The following is a 12618-nucleotide window of genomic DNA, read 5'->3' on the forward strand; positions in this document are numbered from 1 at the left end:
CCGAGTGTAACTATTAAACACAAGATTCCATAATTTAGCCTTCAGTACATTGTGACCCTATGAAGGAATTTATAATTTTAGCTTATCTGACATGTATTTTATCTATGAAAAGAAGTCATCAGAGACCATTAAATTTTCCAGCAAAAATTATTTAACTATCTTACAAAAATGAAAATCTATGCCAAACTTCTTATATGAATGTAAAGTATATAGAAGAATCAGCTACTGCTAGAGGAACCAGTTGGTCTTTCATAGTAGTTTGTCTATAACACTGTCTAGAAATTTTATCTATGTACCAGTAGTATTGTTTGCTACAATGTTTTTTGACTTCACGATAATTTTCATTTCAAAATGGTTAGGAAAACTTTGTGAAAAAACCAAAACCTTTCTGAGCCCTTAAACGTCTTATCAGGCAATTTCAGTTAAACACAGCCTATGCATATATATTACCTGAAGTATCAGTTACAAAAAGAAGGAAAAATTTCCTTTCCATGGTGCAGACTCCAGCACACTCTGCCTGTAAAGTCTGGGAACACAGCCACAGGAAAAGTCATACTGTGTTAGTGATCACCTATGTCCCTGCTTTAGGGAGTCACATTCAGATCTTTTTCTGTTTCCCCACTCCTTTTCCTAATGCACTTGCCATTGAGCTACATCTCCTGTCTCCTTCACCCACTTAAAGCTTCCAGTGTAATTTAAGTTTTAGCAGTGACAAGAGGAGACTGTGAGACAAGGGACAGCATCCAGAAGCTGACAGCTACAGACATGGCCAGCTGCTCCAACTCCTTGAAGCATTCATTGCATACTTGGCAGCAGCCTTCCCTGCACACTTGCAGCAGACTACACAAGAAGAATTAGCTGCAGCTGAAATAATCTAATAAGCATGTGTTGCTGCTACCCAAACACTGATGATGCAGGCTTGCTCAAGTGTATTTGGGAAGCCAGCCTCAGGTTTATGATGCAGTTCACTATTATAACTGGAACAATATGGTGTTATATAGTTTTTCTGAGGGTCAGAAGGGAGATGTGTTTATTACCTCCTCCATATAGTCAGAAAAGCAGCAGATTTATTAAAGCAAAAACCTTCAAAGGCCTTTTTTCTTGTCCAAATAGAAAGTAAATCAGTCATCACTAATTTGTCTGACCTTAGCAGCAGCAAAGCCATGGAGTGACCACAATCAACCATAATATATAAGATGTAGAATCATGGGAAAATTCAGGTGGAAAATTACCCCAAGAAGTTTCCAATTTAATCTCTTTCTCCAAGCATGGTTATCTTAGAACAGGTTGCTTAGGGCTTTTTTCCATTTGAGTCTTGAAAATCTCCAAGAAGACTGCACAGCTCTGGGAAACCGGATGTACTGCTTGACTATCCTCATTGTGAAAAACCTTTTCACCACCAGGAACACCTTATTTCAACACATGCGTCTTGTCCTCCCATCACTGGAGAGAACAGATTGGCTTTTTCTTCCTGACAGCTTTCTTACAGCTCTTTGGTCACTAGGTCTGTTAAGACCTAATACTATGAGATATACTGGTAGCTTTCTCTTTTCCAGGCTGAAATACTTTTCCCTTCAGCCTCTCCTTCTGCAACATGAACTCCAGAACCCTGCCTTGATGGCTCTTCACTCAATTCACTTCAAGTAGCATTCTAGAGCATTCTCCCAGTCAACTAAGAGGGAGAAGACTAAGACAAAGGCTGAAACCTACACAGAGTACAGGATCTTTCTTGAATGAAATTGAAGATACCAAGTTAAAAGAAAGAATATGCACATACGTGTCCATTTCTTTGGAAACTGTTCTGGAGACAGAGTGCTGAGAAGGGCGTATGGTAGTGCATTCTAACTCATCTCTTTCACATTTTCAATTGGTTGGCTCCAGAGGAATACTCAGCTACATGTAGTAAGTGCTGACTTTAGATAATTCCCTACACAGCGAATTGACAGCTTAAAATCATGTTTGGAGAAAATTCTAATTAACTATAGTTTAAAAATTTGTTCCAAATTGCTACATTTGCAGTAAAAAAAATTTGGAACTGAAAAATGCTGTCTTCATTCAGAGAAACAACAGATGAAAATACCCATACACTCAGAGCACTACAGGATTTTAACTTGTATGAATTCTGTAAACAGTTTGCAAAGTTTAAAATAGTTTAATTCCTATGGAAGAATTAACAGAATTTGACGACTATCTCTGTAATCATTTCCAGTTAAAATATTTTACTAATTAATTCATAAAAAAGTACTTAGTAGAGGAGTTTTGAAAAAGCACTGCCATAATGTTTTAAAATCAATTTACTTTTACCTTCTCTAAACATGAAGCTTAAAACTTCCCAAGGTCTTATTCCATGTAAAATATCATGAATCACATGAAGTGATTTAAGACAAGAATTGTCAATCAGACCACAAAACAGAGTCTAACTGATAATTTACTTATTAACTATTTTAACTCATATGACTGAATTAGAAGAGACGATTTACTAGAGATTCAAATGTCTAACAAATTTTCATAAATGAAGCAACATGATTTCTTAATGATTATGGTAAGAAACTGATCTTTTCATCCTCACTGCAACTATGAACAATACCTTACGCCACATTCACAAAAATAAAGTGCTGACTTTGAAGTATTTTAAAATAAGAGCAGTATGATTAAGCCATCTAGGTTATAGCTGAAAACATAATATGAAATGGAAGCTTTCTGAGGAAATTACAGTCTTAAGCATTCGTATTTTTTCTGTATATTCTGCTTTTACGTTATACTATCAAAGAGGTCATTACAGTAAATATGAGCATGGAATTGGAAAGGATCTAACCTTATGAGAGGAAATAAAAACCTCCTTGTGTTGAAGCTTTTCATGTTTGAACCTAATGCAACTGAAGTGCCTCATCAATCCAGCGGGATGATTGTGTACTGGCACAAAGGAGAAGGTACAAACAGGCAGCAGACACCAGCAGGGCTGTAACAGTGACAACTTTTGTGAGCTTATACTGTTATCAAAGTGTATGTCAAGTCTATTAAAATGCTATTAAATGTTTAAAAAAAATTTTGAGCTGCTTTTTATCTAGGTTTAACCAGGGCCCCTGTTCAGTTCACTGCAAAGCCATACAAAAGTTCATATTGCACAAAGAATAAATGTTCAGGGATGAAAACAACACCTTTCAATTGTGGTGCAAGTTTATGCTGCTGTAAATGCTTGTGGAATTACTCTGCTAGAACCTGGTGTCATACTGGTTTTAAATGAATTCAGATTGCAATGTTGCCAAGAGGGTACATTCCCCCACACACAGCTTGTGCTGACATTCTCCTGCTTCCCTTCTCATTGCATATATTAACTCTTTAAGAGCCGTTACAGCTGATCCAAGATACTTACAAGAAAAAACAGTATCAGTGCAAAAGGAGAGATGGAAGCATGCAGTCAGGACAGGGACAAGGGCAAAACAGATGAACCTTGTTAAAGTAGAAGCCTTGCTTGCCTCAATCCCACAGACAGTAGTTCAACACTGTGAGCTTTAACAGGCTGGAGTATTTTCAGCAGGATCAGTTCTCTGAGCAGCAAACATTGTACAAATGAGGACACAACAACGGGCAGAAGCACTAAACAGCCTCAGAGAGGAAGAAGATAGGATTGCCTTCCAGAGCACTGACAGTTTAAATTGTCTCACAGTGTTCACTGAAGTGTACTCGTAGATTGTACACAATTGCTATTGTTAAAATGGAGAAGTTCCTCCAAGACAGATGTGCTACTTCTCAATATATATTTATCAAAACACTCCTTTAACTTGACATCTATATGCCCCAAAACACTCTGCTTTTTCCAATAAATTAGCTGTTATAATCAAAAGATACCACTTCTTTCTCCTATTCTCTCCTATAGCCTCAAAATCAAATCAGAAACTTTGACTGCTACAAGGTAAATAACAAAAGTAGTCTTGGTTACACAGTGTGGATGAATATAAATATAATGAAAAATCACAAATTTCAGAACATAAACAAATCACATCATGGTTAAAATTAAACTTTTGCTATGAGTTATAATCAAAGGGTAAAGGGTAAGAAAGCCCTTTACAACACACATTATTGAAAATGGCTTGAGAGAAGCGTTTAAAGTACAAAGATTGAGAACTCATCCTCATACATACAGACTGCAGACTCCTAAAGGCAGAACAGAAGAATGAAAATCCAGAGCTGCAATACCAATAACCATTTTTCTGCTAAAGAGCAAGAGCATCTCCTTTTTTAGGAGATGAAAGCTGTGCCCTATACATAGCTAAGACTTTCTAAGGCTGAATAGCTGCTTTGGTTTTAGAAATCCAGAAAAAATTTTTAGCATCCCTTCCTTTCTAAGGCCATCAAGTAAATGTTCTAATTCTATCCCTATGGCCTGTTCCTGAAGGCAATTTCTGACTGATGTCATGGAACACAAGAATGTAATAGCAATCTGGTAAAAGCTGGGAGATAGATAGGAATTATCTTTCTACTGTTTCCTTTAAGTACTAAAATTAATTCTGTCCTTGAAAAAGTGCTTTTACCACTGGCGCATGACAGAAAAGTGGGACACTAACAATTTATTCTCTTCTCTTTCATTGCAGAAAATAGGAAAATATCATCTAGAGAGGATCAGAAGTGAACCAAGCTATCTTCCTGCGGTCCACATCCCCATTCAGACACTTCTATAGTGGCTAGTCTGTCCATTAATGTTTAATTGGGTTCCTAATTCTACATGCAGTACCTCTGAAGTAAGAGCACATAACATTCTTGATTCCACTGGAGAACAAAACAATTAAAATGTAAAGGTAGCTTGTTATTATAGAAGACCTTTATTGAACCTTGCTTTTAAAGTAAACAGCGATATAAATTTACAGTTTTGGAATAACTTAAACCCTTTATTCAGTTCAGGAACATTTTTAGGTGAATATTTAAGCCTTGTACTTCACTACGCGAGTTTTGGATTTAGTGAGAGCTGAGAAAAGCCTTAAATACTGTATCTACCTAATTTCTGCACTTACTACTGACTATGAAAGTAGACTTTATTCAGAAATATTCATGAAAAACAGCTTAGTACAACACTCTTTGCCCAAGCAACATAAAAGAATTCTGGAACACTTTCTACAATATTTACAGTCATATATGCATAATGGTAATCTGTTAAGACTCTGCACTAAGAGTTTAAGACTAACTACATGCTTGCACCAAAGGCTATTAATCAATACCTCATTGTTTGACCTGGAGATGCCAAACACGTTAAACCCTATGCCTTATCATGCTGTTAACAAAAAGAATTACCATGCTGTAACTAGATATTCCTGCTGTGCTTTCAACCCTCTAGTCAACTCCCAAGCCTTCTATGAGAACTTCATCAAAGATGTCAACCTCTGACAAGTGAGTACTTAATAAATCTAAAGCTCCATTTAAAAAGTAGTTGGAAAAGTAAAAAGGAAGTCCCACTTCTGCAAAGACAGCAAAGTAGTAAGATATTCCTTTTTTTGCATATCGACTGGAAAACGTTCCGGTGGCTGCCTGACTGCACATGGGGCTTTTGCAAAACATAGCCCTGGCACTATGAATCTCCCAAGACCACTAAGAGTTTCAGAGCTTCCAACCCAGTTATGAGTAGAATGTGTGCAGCAGGTCAGAACACTGTAAATCTGAGCTCTGACAGGCTGAGAGGGCAAGGGGGCAGACAAGCAGGGCAGAAATGAAACAGGTTGCTCAGAGAGGTCAGACAATCCCTGATGTTAGGAGGTTTCACAGTTAAGCTAGGAAAACCCATCACTGACCTGATCTGGGTGCTGGTGACAGGCCCACTTCAAGTGGGAAGTAGAATTAGATGATTTCTAGAAGTCCATGCCAAAGAAAATTCTGTTATTCTCTGAGTAGCTGCAAAGGCAGCAGATTTATGTATGCAGTTGCTTAATGACAGTATCACATGATTTGATGGTCTGTTCATGTTTAGGAAGTTAGAAATGCAGCCATAAAAATTAATAGTTTCTAAATATTTAAAAGCAAACCTGAATTCTAATTAAACTCATAGTTATTTTCAAAAGTCACAGCTTCTTTTTTAAAATTAAATATGTATTTCTCAAACTCCACTGAAAGGGCTGATTCTTCCAGACAAAATTGTCTTTTACATATCTAGGTGTAAACAACCATGTGCAAATATCCATTACTTGAATTTTTTCCAGAGAACAGGAAACATATTTTAAAAATTATTCCTAAAGGTTGCTGATGTATTATAGTTCATTCCACGCATCTCTAGAATAAAAACGAACAAATCAAACAGTCTTTAAAACAAAGGGATTATTTGGTTGTGTTCACCTTGTGTTTTTCCAAGTAAGGCAAAATATGTTGTAGCTTTACAAATTAGGAGAAAGCTTTTCAGGTAGACAACTTTTACTCTTTTAAAATTCCTTTAAAGACATTCTTGTTTCGGTTTTTAAGAGGATGTTTTTGCAGTCAACATGATCAGAGAGACTGCACCAGGAAGACCACTTCAGCAATACAAAGGGAAATAATGTATTTCATAACAGCTGTCAGAATACTCTATAGATTTAAAAAAACCCTTGAGGACTCAAGCCTTTGCTAACACCCTGAACTGTGTCCAAATGATGAATACAATTCAGGAGTTTAGGCAGAGACGTATAGTAATACTACCTCATCCACTCACATGTTGAACATCTGCACTCTGTACTAGTTGAAGCTTTTTAACTCCTAAATTCTGATAAAGCTATACAAATAAAACAGTATAAAGTGATTTGAAGGGCCTTTATAATACTATTTTAACTCCCAAGCCTCCAAGTTCATTAGAAATTGTGACTGTTACTTGTTGGATCAATTTCTCTGTCTTTGAACTACAAGTTGGAGAACTAATGTTTGTTTAGTATTCTCCTAGAAAATGTGGAAGCTATTCGTTATTTTCCAAGCTGGTTTAAAAAAATCTATTAATCTAATTTCCAGATCTCCAGCATCGTATGTAACATTCACATCAATTTCATACACTATGCCAGTGTATTAAAACTTTTGAGATTTACTGCACTACCACTTGACAGCATTCTGTTAAGTGGGAGGCAGTAAGCCTCACACACAATTCCATAGGCTGTCAGTTTAACAGGATGTGCACTGCCAATACAAAACTGTACAAAAAAAAACAAAACCAAAACCAAAAAAACTTGTGGCACCACCAAATTAAAGCACTCGGTGAAAGCATCACAGCTCCCACAGGCACAGAGAGCTACCTTGCAGTAATACTTCTGCAAAGCCTGAAGATAATTTCAGCAACCAGCAAACTCCAGATAAGGTATTAGCAACTTGCACACCTTCCGGACATGTTTTATCCACAGCTCTAACTTGCTATGCCTCTTGGACAAGTTGAGTTAATTACTATCACCTCTATGCTAGCAGCGAACATACCACGCTGTTTTTCATCATGGCTTTAATACTGAAACCCTCGCAGGGCTGTTGCTTGTCCTGCTGCTTGTCCTTCTTCTCCCGTTGCTGGGGCCGCCTGTCACCGGCGGGTTTTGAAGGGCCCGGACGCCCCTCCTCCATGACCATTTCCCCACCGGCGCCCACGACGGAGCAGATGCAAATAACGGACTGGAAAAAAAAAGCGAACATCAGCGTCCCGTGCCCAGCGAGTTAGAGTAGGCAGCAGGTGCAGCTTGGCTCCCTCCACATCCAGCGACAGCCTCACACAGCCGTCCCGCGCCTTCCCTGCCCCTCACGGGCCCCCTCTGCCTGCCCCTCGCCCCCGCCCCCAGTCCCCTTCTGCATCAGCCCAGCTCGTCCCCCCAACTCCGCCGTGTCCAGCCCTTCATCACCACCTGATGTCCTTGTCCCCCGGGGAGTCCTCGCCCCCGCCCGCCCGCCGCTGTCTCCCCTGCGGCGCCGGCCCTGCCGGTCCCTCTCGGGCTCCGTTGGGCACCTGCCGCCACGCGCGGTCCCCCGGCCACGCGACCGTCGCCAGGCAACGCGTCAACAACCCGCCGGGGAAGCGGGACGGGAATCGCAGATAACCCCGTCGGCACCGCCCGGTCCCGCACAGCTGTACCTACCCCCGGTGCACCGTACACCGGGGCGGCGGACAGCAATTAACGAGAAAGTCATTAGCGGTGTGTGGTGGAAATGTGAAGCGATGACGCGAGAAGAGCATGTGCGGGTGTGAACTGGTCAAGAACTACGCTACCCAGAGAGCCCAGCGTGCGCCTCCACCTCGCTCACTGAGGCGCATGCGCGTTCGGGGCCGGCCCACCGCACTCGCAGTCGCGCGACCCCCCAGGGCGGCTACGGGGGAAGTGCTCGAGCGGCAGGGGCGGCCGGCACGTGCGCGCGCGTGCACGCGTCGCCGCTCTCCTCCCGCGTGGCCGCCGCCATGATCGGTGAGTGAGCGCGTCAGGGAGCGGGGCGAGCCCGGATGCGGATCCGCCCTTTCCTCCCCGCCCCTTCCCTTCCGGCCTCTGCGCTGCCGCCGCTGCTGTCGTCGCTTCTCCTGTCGCGTCTGCGGCCCTAGCGGTAGCGGGGGCTGCCCCGGCTCCCTTCGCTTCCCCTCGGTCCCCGCCCGTCTCCCCCGGTGCCTCGGCAGGGCGGGGACGGCTCGGACCCCGCGGCGGGGCCGAGCTGGGGCCGCCCTCGGTGTGCGCCCGCTGGTTAAACCGCGTCGGGGCTGTGCAGGACCCGCGGGGGCCGGAGTGCTGGGAGGTGTCACTGGCCTCCTGTTTTACCCCCGTGGGAGAGGGGTAAAAAGTCTGGCCAGGCCTTGTGACTGAGGTCATTTTTAAATCGCCTTTTATTCTTTCTCAGTATATCGATTGTAAAATGCTTCTCGGCAAGGTTTGGGGGATCTGCGAACTTATTTTGTCCTTGCTAGTATATATACGTGTTATTAGTCTGGCGCGGTACCTGCTGGCGACCTGTAAAAGAAGAAACTTTTGGCACCTCATGGTGTTGGGAGTGTGACCCTTTGGTCCTTGAGCTGCTTTCTGTACCCATCCAGTGCTGGTGCAAAGCGTGACTCGGTTGTTTCATCAGTGGGTTTCCTGCTCTTCTGTTAAAGATTAGTCCATACCTGCAGAGTTCAAAATTACAGGACCCGTTTTTTAGCCTTCCTGTTTATTACACATGTCATCTTGCTTTGACTCTCAGTTTTGAGAATTATCTAAAGTGGAACCTATAAAATATAGTGGATGCACATGTCTTTTAGCAACTCTGCTGTCCTCAGGCTTACTGTTTCATCATCACTCTTCATGTCATAGTTGCTGTCTACTTAAGATCTGATCAAGTTGAAAACCATGCATTTTGTTGTGAAAATATTATATATTGTTTTTAAATTGAACATCTCAAAAGTTTCCAAGAATGCTATGGGTCTTTCAGGCATTCATTTTTTTCTTAGCAGTATATGATTGTAGGTGTATAGCTAATGCTCTATCACCTTTGCTAAAGCTTAAAAGAAGATTATAGACAGTTGTCCAGTATTTTCACTCTCTACACATATTAATGCAAATGATCTCTTCCTAGTTGTCGATTTTTTCTTACAGGATTTTGTCATTTCAGCTACTTTTTTCTTATGTAGTAGAGAACATTTTATATTGAAGGCTTGGCTTAAGAAAAGTGCAGAGGGTCAGGTATTTCAGTGTTTTTATTTTGCAATGTTATCTGCTGATCTGATGTATTGCTGTAGTATATAAAATACATGTGTTTGTAGAACTGCAGTGTGTGTTTGTTTTTGAATGCTTCAGAAAAGTAAGTTGAGTGTACCTAAGGGACTGCCCATGTGGTTACAGAGCTGATGCCTCTAGCTTCACGCTGAAATCTAAATATTTACTTACTGCTCATGAATATAAATGTTATACGACTGAGGAATGATAATTTTATTTTCACTGTGGCAGACGGAAACGTTTGTGAATATTGATTATGAAATGTACAGACCAATTAGTTGCAAATTTAAAAACACAGCTTTACACGAGTTGCAACCTGCCCTGGTTTAACCCCAGCAAGCAACCGAGTATCAGACAGCCACTGGCTCACCCCCTCCTCCCCTGCCTAGCAGCAGGGTGGGGAGGAGAATTGCAGCCAAAATAAGAACAGTTTAATAATTGAAACAGAGTAATAAAAATATTGATAATGCTAATGATGATGATAATAGTAATGAAAAGGAGAAAGAGGAATAAAACCCAAGAGAAACAAAGGATGCAGAATAAAATTGCTCACTGGCCACTGACCAATGCCCAGCCCATCCTCAGACCAACTCCCACCAGTTTATCTACTGGGCATGATCTGTGCTGTGGAATATCCCTGCAGCCAGTTGTGAGTCAGCTTTCTCCTGGCCACACTCTCCCAGTTTCTTATGCACTTCCTTACTGATAGGGCATGGAAAACTGCAAAGTCCTTGATTTGGGCTAAGCACTGTTTAGCAACAACTGAAACATCAGTGTGTTACCAACATTATTCTCATACTAAATTCAAGATGCAGCGTTGTACTAGCTTCTAAGTCAAATTGACTCTATCCCAGCCAAAATCATGACACCCTCCCCCACCCCCCAACAATAAAAGAATTTTCTTCAGAGTATATGATGTGGAGACCTAGTCTAATATCCCACTTTGAGAATTTCTGAAAACTCTCCTCTAAACATTTGTGCGTTGGGAATGCCGTAGCAAAAATTGGGGGCAGGAAGGCAAGGGTGAGATAATCATCTGCCCATTTTTTTTAACCTGAGTATTCAAAAGAATTTTCCTATGAAACACATGGTATATTTTCCAAAACGCTTCACAGTTTCATATCTCTGGAAATGTCTTACATCCTCATAAGTAAATGCCATAATATACTTGTATACATGACAATTCCTTTAATTGATTTTTTTATTTTCTATCTCCTTTCTTTTTTCTCTTCATTTCTCACAGACCAGGTCGATAGACTTGTAAGCATTCAGGTTCTTTAAATGGTAATTTGAATCTGAACTGAGCTACTTATTTGACATAGCTTGTCATAGCTCTACTTACTTAGGGGCATGGTAGGTTTGGGGAGTTGTTTGAGGTGGGTTTTTAAAGTTTATTTATTTAAATTATTTGCTTACATTGGATCAGCTGAAAACTGGTGTTACTGGAATGGAAGTGACAACCTGCAGTTGGGTTGGCTGATCTATTTCTTAGTCAGCAGCCCTGGCAATAACATCACATTCTTGAATACCTGTTCTGGGGGAAAAAATAAAAAAAATAAAACTGATTTTGAAGGAAGAGCCTGGGAAAGCTTTGTGGAATTTTTCAGAAAATATCTCTCAAAAAGCAAAAAACCCAGGAGAAGGCCCTAAGATGTTTTAAAAATCTAGAAGATGGGCTCTATATAGTTAACAGTGGCAGTTCAGCATTTCTGTGGTGAATGAGAGATGAAGGTGGTAGTAGCGACAGGTTGCGAAGGGCTTTGACAGTGAAATATGATTCATCCAGCAGTAATCAAGTTAAGGGAGGATGGGAGCCTGGGTGAAGGTTTTAGCTATCTGGATGACCGATCATTCCTCTGTGTTGCACCCTTTTTCAGTGTGTTGGTAGTCTACTTTCTACATAAATATTTCTCATTGGTATGAAAATAACCTTGAGGAAGCAAAATAAGAATAAACCCTTTCAGAATCTCCCAGAATATATTTATATACATGGTGCTATTATAATAATGGTACTAATTTAGCAACCAAAGGAAAAATAGTTTAGAAGTTTTCTACTTAGATATTTTGATCCCATGCTGCAATTTGGGGTTTTTTTTTCTTCCGTTGGCATTTTCGTGTTCTAATGCTATGGATAGTTGGACTACAGTACTGGACTTACAGCTCAAGTTGTAGTTCACGAGCATGTGGAATAATCTGGCTGATAGGTTGATTAAATGAAACCTAAACCTCAGAATAGCAAAGGCTACTTGTATTTCATATACATGATCTTTTTTGTTCAGATTGTTTTGAGCCTATTTCCTTTCTCCTAGGGTCACTTTATCGGACTGCATGTAGAGAATTGCATCATGAAACACTTTGTGTTTTACTGGAACTATATTTTAATGATTATTTTCCTACAAAATGCTTTGTTATTATTCTGTGAGCAAGGTGTTATAAAGTTAGTATCATTTGAAGTAGGATATCTTCAAATGACAGCCAAGTTTTGCTAGATATACATAAGCATTCTGGATTTTGTTGTTTCCATTAAAGGAGATTGGAAGAATTTTTGCTTGGGTTTCTTTTTGAAAGACAAGGGGGAGAAAAATTGGAGTGTGTTTTTTTGTTTGTTTGATATTTTTGGTTGTTTTTTTCTTTTAATGACAGCAAAATAACAGTATTCTAATACCAAGATGCTGGAGACTAAGTAGGGGCTGAGGATATTCTCATGCAGTGTTTTGAATTTTTCAGATAGGGCCATATAGAAAATTGATCTGGCAGTTTCTTTGGATTATTGCCCATGCTTACTTGCATGTTATGTGTAAATAGAGTATCCATTGCCCAATGCTTTGGTCCAGCCTATCTGTGCAAAAAGAGTTAAGAGTAAAAATTACACTCATTTTGAGAAACAGCTAGGAAAAGGCCTTTGCTAACAAAATGTGGAAATTGAAAGAAAAAATATTTTGGAAAGCATAACAGCAAACACTAC

General features: G+C 40.4%; 2 protein-coding genes across 2 annotated transcripts in view; one reads left to right on the forward strand and one right to left on the reverse strand.

Annotated features, from left to right (window-relative positions):
• PACRG (parkin coregulated) overlaps window positions 1-8106 on the reverse strand; it is a gene marked incomplete at its 5' end in the record, with an annotated part of 213898 nt that extends 205792 nt beyond the window's left edge. Inside the window, 3 exon segments of the mRNA XM_084203053.1 lie at window positions 7411-7596; window positions 8055-8075; window positions 8077-8106. Coding sequence (XP_084059179.1) covers window positions 7411-7596; window positions 8055-8075; window positions 8077-8106 — 237 coding nt within the window.
• A 137-nt stretch (window positions 8107-8243) lies between these two features.
• Window positions 8244-12618, forward strand: part of PRKN (parkin RBR E3 ubiquitin protein ligase) — a 679650-nt gene continuing 675275 nt past the window's right edge. The window contains exon 1 of the mRNA XM_084202932.1: window positions 8244-8378. Within this exon, the coding sequence (XP_084059058.1) occupies window positions 8372-8378 (7 nt within the window). The 5' untranslated portion in view covers window positions 8244-8371. The remainder of the gene's footprint in view (window positions 8379-12618) is intronic.

Source organism: Fringilla coelebs (genome assembly GCF_963513975.1).
Source record: "Fringilla coelebs genome assembly, chromosome: 3".
NCBI lineage: Eukaryota > Metazoa > Chordata > Aves > Passeriformes > Fringillidae > Fringilla > Fringilla coelebs.